Below are 14,547 nucleotides of genomic sequence, written 5' to 3'. Positions count from 1 at the left end.
AAAGATTTATAGCGTTAAAAAATATATATAAATATTTTCTTACTCGATTTTTTGATTCTAAAATATATACTTTAATTTATCTTTTTTACAAAAACTAAGTTTAAATTCTCTTTTTATAAAAAAATTTCGAAAAAAATTTCATACCTAAAGTCAAATTTAGATAAATAACTTACATTATGCTAAAATAAAATAATATAAAATAACTAAATAAATTCTTTTTTCTTCTATTTATAATAGCATAAAAGTTTGAAATTTATTTAACTTAATTTTTAACTTAAGCTGAATTCAAATTAATAAAATAAATTAATTTAGTTACAACTTTCACAATTTACAAATAACTATTCTTTTGGAATTATTCAACCTTTACCCAATTTATCTTTTATTTAAATTTACTCAGAACTTCTTATAAAACGATTTTATTTAACTTCGAATACCACAATTAAATTCTGCTAAATTTAAATTTAAATTATTAATTTGAATCTACAAAAAAATTGTAAATACAAAATAAAATTATACAAATATTTACAATTATATTTAACGCTATCAACCATAAATGCAGTTTTTAATCCAGAAAATTTCAACTTAAAAAATATAATCTGAAATATTGAATAAAATAAAAACATAAAAAATAAATAAAAAATTGAAGGAGTGGAGTAACTCATATTATATGTTGTAATAAGAAGTTTGTAATATCCAAATTAAGAAAGTCAGAACCAAAAATTATATTTATAATCATCGTTAACTTCATATCTCCCTTCTTCATTATTTTAAAAGAAAACTAAATCAATCTATTTTGCTAATTTGAGTTCAGTTCAAGTTAAAACTAAGTCAAATAAATTTCAAAATTTTGTACTATTATAAATAAAATAAAAAAATTACTTAGTCTTTTTATATAATTTTATTCTAACACAATGTAAGTTATTTATCTAAATTTGACTTTAGGTATGAAATATTTTTTGAAATTGTTTTATAAAAAGAGAATTTAAACTTAATTTTTGTAATAAAATAAATTAATGTATATATTCTAAAATCAAATAATCAAGTAAGATAATATTTATATATATTTTCTAACACCATAAATGTTTTGCACTTAAATAGTTGACTTATTAATTATCTACTTAAAGATTTACATTTTTCAAATTTTTTTTCAATTTAGTCCCTCAACATCTCAATTTTTTTCAATTTAATCCTTACATTATACATTTTTATTAAATTTAATCCCTATGACATGATACAAAAAAGTTTTTTTGAAAAGTTTTTGATTTGTCACGTGACATTGACATGTCAGGATGTCAGTGCCACATCAGCATTATCATGTCATCATAGTAGTGTCACATGGTAGTACCACATCATCACATAGGTGCCACGTGGCATTCCATATCATTATGTGAGTGCCGCATCATCAAAATATGTCATGTCAGTGTTGACATCATTCTTTTAATGACAAAATTAGATATCGTTAGAGAGAGGGATTAAATTGAAACAATGCTCAAAATTAAAGGATTAAAATGTTATGATTTTGAGTACAGATACTAAACTGAATAAAATGCATAAATACAGAGATTTTTTAAGTATCTTAACCAAATATTTTTGTATCTATATATGATAAAATGACAAAAGAAAATTTGTTCAGTTGAGTTACTCTATACTACTTTACTCCATTTAGCATGTTATTAAAAACAAGAAGAGTGGCATTTTGGCCTCAATTTAGGGACATAAAGGGTTACTTTTCAAATTTTAGACTTTTAAGCTTCTACAAGAAAGTTTGAAATGTTTTATGAATATTCAAACTTAATCGGCAGCAAATTTAGTCTTTGCTACTTGCATGCACCTAATTACTTTGGAGTTATTCAAACTTTGACTTAAAAAGAAATGATGACAAATAATTTAAAGCAGAGAATCTGGCCCGTCGCATACAATAGTTTTCTGGAGATGATGACACGGCAACGAAATGATTGAATTTTTTATTATAAACTAAGATTTTTAATGGGATTTGTGAATTATTATTATTATCATGTTAATGATTTTCAGCAAAAAAAAAAACTATTTTATAGAGATACTTTGGTCTGATATCTCTCACATTTAAATCAAGAAAGCATTGTCAGTTTTACTGAAGGAACAAAAGCCCTCAAGTCCTCATTCTCTTTCTATTTTCCCCGAAACATCTGCACTCACGAAACGCCATGGACAGAAAAGAAAAGCTTCACATAGCAATGTTCCCATGGCTAGCTTATGGTCACATTATGCCATTTCTCGAGGTTTCCAAATTCTTAGCTCAAAAGGGTCATCGCATATCCTATATCTCCACCCCCAAAAACATTAGTCGCCTCCCTAAACTCCCCGCACATCTGTCCTCTAACATAAGCTTTATTGAGATTTCTCTTCCTCAGGTTCATGGCCTACCACCAGGAGTTGAGTCCACCGCTGAGATACCGATTCAGAAAGTTCCTTACCTTAAAAAGGCATGTGACAAGCTCGAAGTCCCTTTGACTGAGTTCCTCAAAACCTCACATGTCAACTGGATAATCCATGACTTTATGCCTCACTGGTTACCTGGAGTTGCTATTCCGTTCGGCATCAACTTAGTTTTCTTCAGCATATTCAATGCTACGCTGCTTGCTTTCTTTGGCCCTCCATCAGCTTTGATTGGTGATCATCGCAAACGACCAGAAGACTTCACAGTTGTCCCTGAGTGGATAGATTATCCTTGTAACATAGCTTTTAAGCTCCATGAGATGGTGAGTCACCAAGAGTGCATGGACGATGTGTCTGATTCTCAACGGCTTGGACAAGTGATTCAGGGTTGCCAATTTGTAATTCTGCGGAGCTGCACCGAGTTCGAACCTGATCAGATTCAATTGCTTAAAAAACTTTACCAGAAACCCGTTGTTCCAGTCGGTTTGCTGCCTCCATCACTGCCAACTAACGAAGATAAGAGCTATGAGAGTTGGGAAGAAATAAAGAAATGGCTTGACAGAAAAGGAGAGAAGTCTGTTTTCTATGTTGCACTCGGTAGTGAAGTGAGTCTGAGTCAAGAATTTATGCACGAATTGGCATTTGGAATCGACAAATCTAACTTGCCCTTTATTTGGGTGGTCAGGAACCGCCCACTAGTTGAAGGGCAGATGGGTCAGGACATAATCCCTCAAGGGTTTGAGGAACGAGTTTCTGATAGGGGCTTGGTGTTGAAGGATTGGGCACCTCAACTACGGATATTGGCTCACTCCTCTGTTGGGGGTTTCCTAACTCACTGTGGTTGGAGTTCAATTATCGAGGCACTCAAGTTTGGTCGGCCTTTGATCTTGTTTTCCGGGGCAAGCTCGGATCAGGGGTTGAACGCTAGGTTGTTGCATGGCAAGAAGGTTGGGTTAGAAATAGAGAGAAACGAGCTGGACGGATCATTTACGAGCGACTTGGTGGCTCAGACGATTAGGCAGGTGATGGTGGAGCCAGAAGGCGAGCCAGTAAGAGCAAATGCATGGGCAATGAGAGATATTTGCAATGAAGAGTTAAGTGAGAATTACTTGGATGAGTTCACCCGGTTCATTGAAGATTTTGCACCTTCAACTGGGGAGGTTTTGAGTTATTGATGCTTCATCAAGTAACATCTCACTTTCTGTGCAAATGAACTTTTGGTTAAATAAAGTCTCGAATTCCATAATAATAAAAAAAGATTAACAAAGTGTTGTGTGATATATACTCGTCAAAGTTTCATTCATGGTACTAATAAAAAAGTTCTATGAAGGTTCAAATTCTTCAAGTTTTCCTCAAAGTTTCATTTATGGAGTTCACTGGGTTGAAAATGTATGCCTACTTATAAACTGTGTTCATTACATGCACCTAATTTAGAAATTTCCAACTTTGCTGAGAAAGGTTTAGACCCAAAAACTTAACATCTGATGCACGGTAAAAAGATGAGGATTGAGTTGAGACCACAAACCTTATAAGAGAGATTCATGAAATTATAACCCTATAGCTATAGGGAAAGCAGACTGTTTTAAGGATTTGTTAACAAAGACTTTTCAAAAAAAAAAAAAAAAATGTACTGCTGTTACATATATTTCTTGATAGCACGAGATACGTACGTACCCTTTCACCTAACCACAAGAATAATCTGTCTCACCGAATATCTCTGCATTGACGAAACGCCCTAGAAACAAAATAGAAGCTTAGAGACCCAATATCATACTAAGAAAGGATTTATCCTAAATAATAAATAATAGATCAATAATTTAGAAAAATATATAGTTAGAATTTAAAATTCAAATTCACAATTTTGTAACAAAAAATTGAAATTTAGAAAATTAATTATATAATTGAGCAAATAAATAAATAAACCTTAAATATTGATTGAAAAGTATTAAGTAAAAAAATTGTTTCAGATAATAAATAAATATATTTTTGCTAAAATGATAATTCAATAATTTAGTAAAATAAATAGCTATACTCTTTTGGTTTTCTATAAAGTCTTGATTCTTTGACATTTTTTCATTACTTTTATAATCTTTTGGCGAATTTATCGCATAAGATGGATAACAATATTATGTAAAGTAGCTGTAAAGTCATTCCATAGAAATTCATTTCATTTATTAGTTCAAAAGTTTTCAACTCTACAACCCAGCCCTCCCCTTTTCAACTCAAGTGTTGTTTTTCTAAAACATATTTTGGTAAGAAATGGAAAATGGAACGGAAACGGAAGTGACGGAATGGAAAGATCAGAACAAAAACTATTAAGATCAAAGGGAAGATTATTTGAGCTGAGAAAATTCAACAGCTTATTTTTTAAAACCTTGACTTTTTTAATTTAAAGATTTGAAGATAGTTTTAGCATACTAGAAACGACAACGAATGAGCCGAAATAAAAGAATTAGGACGCAAATAAGAGTATTCTTATTAGACTTTTCTGGTCATCGATTCCCTTTCTTCCTGTAATCTATGAATTTGAAAATATATCACATAATCAATATAAATAATATAAAACTTGTAAGTTTAATCAAAATGTTAAATAGAAAAAATATTGGAATTCACATAAATAATAAATATTAATATTTAGTACACTGACAGTGTATGAAATCTATACACTGTCGGCTCACCAAATACTACTATTTCATTAATGAAGTATAACTAAAAATCTTAAAATCTTAAATTTAAATACTAAAATATTTTTAATAATTAGTTAAATGAAAACAATTTTTTTTTCTCTCTAACTCCCTCACATTGTTCTTTACTAAAATTTAAATGCTACTATTTCATTAATGAAGTACAACTAAAAATCTTAAAACCTTAAATTTAAATAATAAAACTTTTTTAATAATTAGTTAAATGAAAACAATTTTTTTTCTCTCTAACTCCCTCACATTGTTCTTTAATTATTCTCTTCTTTTTATTCCTTTCTAACTCTATTATCTTCTCCTCCTCCTCTTTTTCTTCTATTAAAATTAAGTTTTGCAAAACTATTCAACTTCAAGAGTTTTTAAGATAATTTTTACTTATTAACTTTAGTGATATATTTTTTAAGTGATGTTTACAATTGATTTAGTGTTATAATGTGATAATCAATTGTTATTTTTTAAAATAAATAAATTAAAGTTTTACTTTTAGTTTGATTTAGGGTTATAACTATTAAAGATAAATGATAAAAATGGTCAAAGTAAATGACTAACATCAATTTAATATCAAATTAAAATTCTAACGGAGTTGCAACAAAATTTTCCAACACTAATACTATCCCACAATCAAAAGGATTCTTTATCACAAATGGTGGTCAAATTGATTAGCTCCCCATTTGGTTCCAATGCTAACCAACAAAAGAATTACTTTCTTGTTAAGCTGTAAGGCATTTTGGTTCAACAGTTCTTTTGCTTTCTCTTTCTCTCACCAAAAAGAAAATCTCCATATCAAATTTTTGTCTCTTTCTCTCTTTTAGGGTTTTAACAGCACACTTTCTTAAGAATTCAATAAGATTTTAGTTTGGATATCTATGAAAATTCAAGAATAGAAGGTGAAAGAGGGTTTTTGGAAAAAGTGAAATATTTTAAGTTTTAATTTTAATAGAAGAAGAAGAAAGGGAGAAGAAGATGGACTTAGAGAGAGATAAAAACTAATAATAATAATAATAATAAGTTATGAGAGAGTTGCAGAGAAAAAAAACATTTTTTTTGTTTTTTATTTAATTAATTATTAACAACTTGTTAATATTTAAGTTTAAGTGTTTAAAAATTTTTAATTTTATCTGATTAATGAGATGACAGTATTTGATAAACTGACAATGCATAGTTTCTATTTACTGTTCGTGCATCAAATATAATTTCAAATAATAAATAATAGATTAATACTTTAGAAACATAAAAAGTTTAAATTTAAGATCCAAATTTACAATTTTGTATTAAAAAATTAAAATTTAGAAAAATAATTATAAAATTGAACAAAGAAATAAATAAATAAACCTTAAATTTTAATTATAAAATATTAAGTAAAAAATTGCCTCAAAATAATAAATCAATACTTTTTTTGCTAAAATAATAAATCAATGATTTAGCAAAATAAATAGTTATACTATTTTCAATCTCATTCAATTTTGATGCTCAAGGGTTATATTTTAAAGTTCAAGAAAACTCTGGGTTTTCCGGAACGTGTTGGCTGTTATAAACAAGTTGTTGGTTCTTTAAAATTTATTGTATAAAATCAGCAATGATATTATGTAAAATATATAGCTATACTGGTTGTAAGGCCAGTTAGAATTACTACAAAAGAATCCTTAGCAGAGTGCCAATCTAAGCATTTCTTCTATGCTCCATGAAATAGAAATTTATTGCACTTTAAAAGTTTTCAGCTTTACAACTTTCCCAATTACCTTCTTCATCTCAAGAGTTACCTTTCTAAATGACATTTTGATAAGCAATGTAAAATAGAACGAAAGAGATGGTTTGGCAGAGAAATGGAAAATGAAATAAAAGGACGTACGATCATGGCTATTAACTTTGTGAATTATTATCTGTTTTTAGGTATATCAACTCCTCTACTTTGACCTGCAAATTTTATGGATTAATTTGTTCTATAAGATGTTTTACAGAATAAAATTAGTATGAACTTTTAAATGTTCAATATCATCTTAATATATAATTGAGATGGGATTTAAGATTATTATGACATCTTCAATTGATTTCTTTTCAATAGTTTCTTTTTTAAATGAGACTTACGACTCAACTTAATTTTTTTGATAGTTTACTAGAGAAATGAAAAACAAAAACGAATAAAAATATAATTGGTAAAAAAAATATAAATTTAAGATGTATTCGAACATTTAATTTATTAGTTAATATATAATTCTTTACTTACAAAATAAGATTCGAATCTTTTTTTTAATTAAAAAAAACTTAAGATATTAAAAAAATAAAAAAAGTACGAATTGAAGGGAATAAAAAAAAAAGGGGTTAAATGGTAAAATCCATTGAAAAAACTAATTTATATTTTGTTAACGATTTATTACCACATTTTATTTACAAGTGGCAGTAATTACGAAGTCAAAATGAGTAAATGACCTGTCGTCAACGATATCTGCGACAAGGTTTCAAAAATACGAACTTTTAACTGGAAAGGTATCCGAAATGAGCGTGGCTAGTGCCAGCAGCGGTGGTGCTACGCCGAAGATGACGACCGTAGCGGTTGCCGTGAAGGGAGGAGCCTCCGGGGGAAGCGGTAGCCGACGTGCGGTTCGATGGGCGGTGGAGAATTTGAAAGCTGATCGTTTCGTTTTGGTCCACGTCATGCCAGCAGTCACCTCTGTTCCAACTCCGTGTAAGCATTGGTTATATGATATTACCTTTCTTATAATTCATTTTTCTTTCTTTAGTCTTTTTTATTTGATCAAATGATGTTTAATTGAATTGAACTTTTGAAAGTTACATGAATCTGGAGATGTTCAAATTTTAATGGAGGATCGTTGTTATGAAGAAAATTTAGTTTGGTTAATTCAGTCATTGAGACCAAGCAAGCTACTTTAACTACATGCAGGAAATTATATAAGTCTCAAAATAAATCCATGCGAATAGTTATGGTGAAAAAGGGTTAGTAGTTTTTTTTTTTTTTCAAACAAAAAGGTGTTAAATTGAGCTACTTTATGTTGATTGTTTGGTGTTTATATGATTACCACAGCAGGAGATCGAATACCCATCACGGAAATGGGTGAGAACGTTGTGGCAATGTATGTTCAAGAAGTGAAACTTAAGTTTGAGGAAGTGTTTATACCATTTAAGAAGCTATTCAAAACAAGAAAGGTGGGTTTTGGCTTCTTTTCTAAAAAATAAAAGGTTCTTATAAAATTGATCTTCCAAATGAAGTATAAATTTTGTACCAAATTTCTCTTCTATTTTTCTTTTAAAAAATTTATTTCATTTTTTGTTAGATGGAAACATTGGTGCTTGAGGATGACAATCCTGCTGCTGCGCTTCTGAGATACATTTCTGAGTTTGGGATTAACACTTTGGTATTGGGTTCTTATAGTTCCAACTGTATAACAAGGTATGCGTTGCCACTGTTCATTTACTGGTGAAACTTGAAACCTATGTGGATATATGTACTAAGCTTAATGGTATCTATTTACTCCCTAGTTTTGCTATTTCAAAGTTGAATAAAGAGCTTGTGTATAGGAAATATTGTTGACCAATTTTTTCAGATGCCTGCATAGTAATCCTGTTAGCTTATTTTTGTGGCTATGGAATTACAAATGCTAACCTTCAGCAATATCTGCTATAGGAAGCTGAAGGGTACTGGGGTACCTATTACTGTCCTGAGGCGTGCCCCTGATACTTGTGATATTCAGGTTATATATAGACAAAGAATCATCACAAAATCAGCTAATCCCTTATCGACTAGCGGTAAGCTAGAAATGGTTGCACTATATTTATCCATTTCCTACTAATGGAAGCTTTCAAGATAATCCGTTTACCAGCAGTCTTGATTCTCTCGTTTGCAACATCACAGGGACCAGTCATAGGCCACCAGTTTTTGCTGCTACTGGTCGAAAAGAAAGTTCCAGTGGCATTAGTAAACATATATCCGGTCCTGCTAATGCTTCTGCAGAATCTAAAGTGCAAAACTCCTTTGGGATAGCATCTTTATCAGAGCTTAACTACCCATATTCATATGCATTTTCATCTGTGGGATCTTCAACAAATGGTAGTACTATTAGGCAGTCCAATTCCATGGTTTCTGCAAAGACTGAACAGGTGAGTTTTCTTGAGCATTTATTAGTGGCGGTTGCATGTTATTTTGGTAATTCTTCAATTCCATGTCTTATCTGGATAAGTTTTGATAGAATTTATGTGGAGTTTGATCTGCAGGCTGAAGTGGAACATCTGCGTCTAGAATTACAAAATACTGTTGCCATGTATAAACAAGCTTGTGAAGAGCTTGTCCACACCCAGAGCAAGGTGAGAGAATGAGCACGTATGTGTGGATTTTGCATTTCTCACAGGTTCAATTTCCCTTTCTTGAGAATCCTTTCAACAACCCATGTTGTTGTTGAAGAGATCTCTACATGATTTTATCCCCCGCCGCTTAAAAATTTCAAGAAATACAAAACTATGTTTTGAAATTACAGGATTTCAACCACAGTCCACAGACCTGAATAGATGGTATTCAAAATGCAATTTCTTAGCTTTTGCATATCCTGTATTTCTTAGTTGCAAGTTGAGAGAATAATTTGTGTATTCGGATAGCCTAGAAATAACATGTGGCTCTTTTGTCCATACTATTGAATGCAGTCATTAATGCTTTAATTTGCAGGTCCAAGTACTTTCTTCAGAATGCCTTGAGGAAGCAAGAAGAGTGAATGCTGCTCTGGAAAGAGAAGAAACTTTTAGAAAAATTGCTGCAGAAGAGAAAGCAAAACATATGCAAGCAATGAAGGAGGTTGATGAGGCAAAAAACCTGCTTTCTAAAGAAGCTTATGAAAGGCAGGTGGCTGAATTCAATGCTCTTAAAAAATCCTTGGAGAAGCAGAAAATTGTTGATGCACTCTTCTGTGGAGACAAAAGGTACAGGAAATACACCAGTGATGAAATTGAAGTAGCAACAGATTTCTTCTCTGAGAGTAATGTGATTGGTCAGGGCGGATATGGGAAAGTCTATAAATGTAATCTTTATCACACTCTAGTTGCTGTTAAGGTTCTTCGACCTGATGCGATAGAATGGAAAGAGGAATTTCTGAAGGAGGTAATTTTCTGTAGCCTATAGTTTGTAGCTGCAGTCATGCTAATGAGCTGATTTCTTGCTTTTATCAACCATCATGAATTTTTTGAAGAACTTTTTGAATTGGATCCCAAGCTAAGATTGTTCCTATTTTGAACTCTATGTCCAGCTGTCCTTTTGCACAATCATACTTATATTATTTAGTCATAAAGTTCATAAATTTGTATGTTAGAAAGTTTCCATTTTGTGTACTATGAGCTATGGCTAGTTTCTATTACTTGCTAAATGTGAAGTATATGGCTATGAGTCTCCCGCAAATGGCTCAAAATTTTCACTGCCATTATGGCATAAAAATTTCACCCCATATTTTTTGCAGGTTGAAGTTCTAAGCCAGCTGCGCCATCCACATATTGTTTTGCTGCTTGGAGCCTGTCCAGAGAATGGTTGCTTGGTTTATGAATACTTGGAAAATGGTAGCTTGGATGAATATATTTTCCATCGAAACGGAAAACCTCCACTTCCTTGGTTTATTCGGTTCCGCATAGTTTTTGAAGTAGCTTCTGGGCTTGCATTTTTACACAACTCAAAGCCAGATCCTATTGTCCATAGAGATTTAAAACCGGGTAATATATTGTTAGATAGAAATTATGTGAGCAAAATTGGGGATGTTGGGCTGGCTAAGCTTATTTCAGATGTTGTGCCTGACAACATCACCGAGTACAGAGACTCTATTATTGCTGGTACTCTCTACTACATGGACCCTGAGTATCAGAGAACTGGCACCATCAGACCAAAATCAGATCTATATGCTCTTGGAGTCACAACACTCCAGTTACTGACAGCTCGCCATCCCAATGGACTTCTACTGGCAGTTGAAAATGCCATTACAAAGAGCTCCTTAGCTGACATTCTAGACAAGTCAGTTACAGATTGGCCACTAGCTGAAACAGAAGAATTAGCTCGAATAGCATTGAAGTGTTCAAAGCTAAGATGCAGGGACAGACCAGATCTTGACACAGAGATTCTGCCAATTTTCAAAAGACTTGTTGATGTTGCAGATGCTAGTTTAAAGTTAGAAAAGAACAATGCATACGCTCCAAGCCATTACTTCTGTCCTATCCTTCAGGTGAAAACTGTTAGCAGAATTTCTGGTTCATAAATTAACTGTGATCTCGTATATTTGCATTCTCAATGATTTTTTTTTTTGGATAATGCAGGAAGTGATGGATGACCCTCACATTGCCGCTGATGGTTTTACATATGAGCACAGAGCCATTAAGGCGTGGCTTGAGAAACACAATGTATCACCAGTTACAAAGTGTAGGCTTCAGCATTCCGTATTGACTCCAAATCAGACATTACGCTCTGCCATACAGGAGTGGAAGTCACGGGTGACATTGTCTGGAACATAATTTTAAGCAGGTTGTATGTCACGGTACCTTTTCTCGGACGCAAGATCTTGTTTCAAGATGAAAACAGATTCATTCTTCACCCCCCAACCAAAAAAAGGGGGCATGGAACCCTTGGAGTGAGGTTGAAGGTCAGCAACTGAATTTGTATATGAAGTGGATACTGAAGGTAAAGGATTAGTTCAAATGTGATTTTGCACGTTACAATGTGTACGTATAAAAGAACACAAATTCTTGTATTAAGACCTTTCTACTGACGAACCCGTCTTTAAAATAGACTTCAAGTCTTTACAATGTGTATATATAAAAGATAAAAAAATTTTATTTCGTATATTATTAGGCATTCATCTGGAAGTAATTCATGGTACAGGATACCCGCAGCCTTTCCTGAGATGACTGATAGACGGAAATCCATATGAGCCCTTGCAAAATAAACCTGCATATAATATAGGATGACTCGTGTTCTCCACCTGATCTTCTGCTAATCTAATACAGAAGGTAAGATGACAACAAATGCCAAAGCATTTCAAACTGATGCATGCAGCCTAGAAGCTCACTTCTAGGTTGAGGAAATTCATACTAAACCACTTTTACTAGCTTGTAAAGTGAAATGAACACCTTGACGCAACTGAAAAAATTAACAACTTGCGAATAACATGAGATAACAGGGTAACACTTTTACAGAGCCAGAAAGGAAGAGCCTATCTGACTGATAGAAGATCTAGATCATCATCCCAAATTCCCACTGGGAAATTCAAGTAAGCTGATTTTGGGATTTGAGTTTTACATCCTTGTTCATCTATAGCAAGTTGCCATACCAATAAAATGGTGTAAACACTTGGCAATATCAATTATTATGTACATGTTTTTTGTCCTGGGAGAAAAATCCAGGCTACACGTGCTTAAAACTCTCAGGCATCAACTTGAGTGAATTCTAGTGCATTTGCATCTGGATCTCGTGTAAAGATTGCTGGCCTCCCAGATCGGCTAAGTGTGTAGGGAATACCTGCAATATGGAACAATATTGCAATAAGATATCCTCATTCCCTTTGTAACCTACAGAGCTACATGAGAAATCTGCAATTATAAAGCTAGAAACAAAAAGATACCATGCATATAAATATACAGCGAGATATCACTTGGCAAAGATGACTCTGGAATAAGGAAAAAGGATTTTACCAGCTTTGTCAAGGATTGCTTGCAGCTTAGATACATCCCGAATTGCAATACAAGCATGACGGTCTCGGCCCCCATGTTCAGGTCTTCCAGTTAAGGGGTCCGGATTTGGAAGTTCCATCAAATGAATCATCTCGGAACCCACCCACAACCAAGCACCTCTATACGGAAGCTTATCATGTGGCCTAGCCTCATTTATTTCAAGTCCTAATTTAACATGTAGAAGCAGATGCTCAATTTATATTTCTTTTCTCTCTTACCAAACAAATGAATATATTAGAATAGAAAAGGGCAGCATACCTAAAATATTCTGATAAAATTCAAGCGATCTTTCAAGGTTTTCACACAGAATTCCAACATGGTGAACACCAATAACTCCATAATCTACATCAATGACAATAACTAAATGTAATTTTATCCCAAGATTGGAAATGAATAAAATGTAGGAGAAAACAACAATATATACTTAACCGAAAAGTTGTACAGAATGAATACCAACTCTATTTTGCCTGTAAAGTCCGTGGCACAGTGGCAAACTATGAGCTATGGCACCGAGGTAGGTAGGTCTGGTGTTCTGTTCTCATCAATGACCAAAAAACAAGAGATTTGCATTCATTCTGTTTTATAAACTAACTAGGAATTTCAAATTTTCATTTAGGAAAAACTACATGAAACATGTTTGATAAAGAGAATAAGTATGTCTTGTTAATAAGAGAAAGATGAAATACAAATGAAATGTTAATTTTCTTTAATACTTTTAAATCAAAATTTTCAAAGATGCTTGACAAGCCAGATGAACTATAACAGGGATCGAACTGATTCCAATTACATTCTCTGTTTCGGCTCTTAATAACTTAGAGAAATCAGGCTACCAAGACTAGGTTTTGTTTCCCTGGTATCAGATATCCAACACTGACAGCAAATATAATGCAGACCGAACAAAACGATACCGAATAGGAGCAGTTACCTATCTTGTCACTGATACTAGCTGATTCTTTCTCAAGTACACTTCCTTCAACAGAACCCGTAGCTTTTGTCTTGAAACATAACCCTTGATATCTCCCGTTCCCCAAAACAGTATGGGGAAATAGGGATGGTGTATTTGTAGAGACGGCACTAAAACTTGTACGATTCAACTGCCAACCCGAAAACGAAAGAAAGGGAAGAAAAGGGTGTTGAAAACATCAGCAGTCATAACCAATAAAAGGAAAATACATTGCATTTGTCAATCAGCTAGACCTCAAGTTGCCTCAAAACCATGGGGAAAGCTAATAAAAAACCTTCCATGTTTGGGGTTGAATAATCAATTCCAGATTTAAAAACTCAGACCTCAACTAGTGAAATTAAGATCAGCTCATCAACATAATTTCAGTCGATTCTTAAACGACTTCAAATCATTACCCGATCTCAAAACTAAGTAAATGATAGAATCTTGGTACAAATTTCTTCGCTAGCTGATGAAGTTACCTTGTATTGCAGAGAAATTGCCGCAGAGGGACCGAGAAGAGAGGCCATGGCTTCACTTTTTTTCCCTTAAACTCGTTTCCCCTTTTGAATTCCGCAACTTTGTTTCAAACCCATAAGCAAAGTAAAACCATTCATTAATTCTTGGCTCAGGATTTTTCTCAAACGAACAGAAGCCACATCCACTAGTCAAGAATTTAGATAATTGTGCGAGAAACAATAAAATAACAGTCAATTGTGTAAAAAATATGAATTTGTTGGGCATCTGAGAAAAACAAAAGGACAAAAAAAAATGAATAAAGCATTG

General features: G+C 32.7%; 2 protein-coding genes and 1 pseudogene across 5 annotated transcripts; 2 read left to right on the top strand and 1 right to left on the bottom strand.

Annotated features, from left to right (window-relative positions):
• Positions 1-2,095: 2,095 nt before the first annotated feature.
• On the top strand, positions 2,096-3,760 carry LOC18588350 (UDP-glycosyltransferase 91C1 pseudogene; annotated as a pseudogene).
• Positions 3,761-7,544: 3,784 nt separating this feature from the next.
• Positions 7,545-11,931, top strand: LOC18588349 (U-box domain-containing protein kinase family protein). 4 transcript variants are annotated; one of them, XM_007012697.3, is made up of 9 exons: positions 7,546-7,797; positions 8,155-8,276; positions 8,405-8,520; positions 8,755-8,876; positions 8,983-9,227; positions 9,342-9,431; positions 9,787-10,215; positions 10,568-11,317; positions 11,409-11,931. In XM_007012697.3, exons 1-9 carry the CDS (start codon positions 7,608-7,610, stop codon positions 11,601-11,603), a joined length of 2,259 nt encoding a protein of 752 aa, XP_007012759.2. In that variant the 5' UTR covers positions 7,546-7,607; the 3' UTR covers positions 11,604-11,931. The 4 variants fall into 4 exon arrangements, with proteins under 4 accessions (XP_017983350.2, XP_007012759.2, XP_017983351.2 ...); XM_018127862.2 differs by lacking the exon at positions 7,546-7,797 and adding an exon at positions 8,019-8,066; XM_018127863.2 differs by lacking the exon at positions 7,546-7,797 and adding an exon at positions 8,020-8,066 and having other exon boundaries at positions 8,158-8,276.
• Positions 11,932-12,245: 314 nt separating this feature from the next.
• On the bottom strand, positions 12,246-14,547 carry LOC18588348 (Lactoylglutathione lyase / glyoxalase I family protein). Its single transcript, XM_007012696.3, has 5 exons — positions 14,244-14,547; positions 13,744-13,912; positions 13,077-13,160; positions 12,780-12,983; positions 12,246-12,606 (listed from the first exon to the last, which is right to left on the bottom strand). The coding sequence occupies exons 1-5, from the start codon at positions 14,289-14,291 to the stop codon at positions 12,512-12,514; spliced, it is 600 nt and encodes a 199-aa protein (XP_007012758.3). The 5' UTR covers positions 14,292-14,547; the 3' UTR covers positions 12,246-12,511.

This window comes from Theobroma cacao, chromosome 9, assembly GCF_053813885.1.
Source record: "Theobroma cacao isolate CCN51 chromosome 9, ASM5381388v1, whole genome shotgun sequence".
Taxonomy (NCBI): Eukaryota; Viridiplantae; Streptophyta; class Magnoliopsida; order Malvales; family Malvaceae; genus Theobroma; species Theobroma cacao.
Note: the sequence above shows the minus strand (reverse complement) of the source record. Positions and strands in the feature narration are given on the sequence as shown.

What these genes read in the sequence shown, in the direction of transcription:
- LOC18588349 (XM_018127861.2), top strand. Translation starts at nt 7,608, where the DNA reads ATGAGCGTGGCTAGTGCCAGCAGCGGTGGTGCTACGCCGAAGATGACG. An exon ending in AGCTATTCAAAACAAGAAAG is followed by an intron (nt 8,277 to 8,404) that starts GTGGGTTTTGGC and finishes ATTTTTTGTTAG; the next exon opens with ATGGAAACATTGGTGCTTGA. An exon ending in ACTTCTGTCCTATCCTTCAG is followed by an intron (nt 11,318 to 11,408) that starts GTGAAAACTGTT and finishes TGGATAATGCAG; the next exon opens with GAAGTGATGGATGACCCTCA.
- LOC18588348 (XM_007012696.3), bottom strand. Translation starts at nt 14,291, where the DNA reads ATGGCCTCTCTTCTCGGTCCCTCTGCGGCAATTTCTCTGCAATACAAG. An exon ending in CAATTTCTCTGCAATACAAG is followed by an intron (nt 13,913 to 14,243) that starts GTAACTTCATCA and finishes TCGGGTTGGCAG; the next exon opens with TTGAATCGTACAAGTTTTAG. An exon ending in AGCAATCCTTGACAAAGCTG is followed by an intron (nt 12,607 to 12,779) that starts GTAAAATCCTTT and finishes TCCATATTGCAG; the next exon opens with GTATTCCCTACACACTTAGC.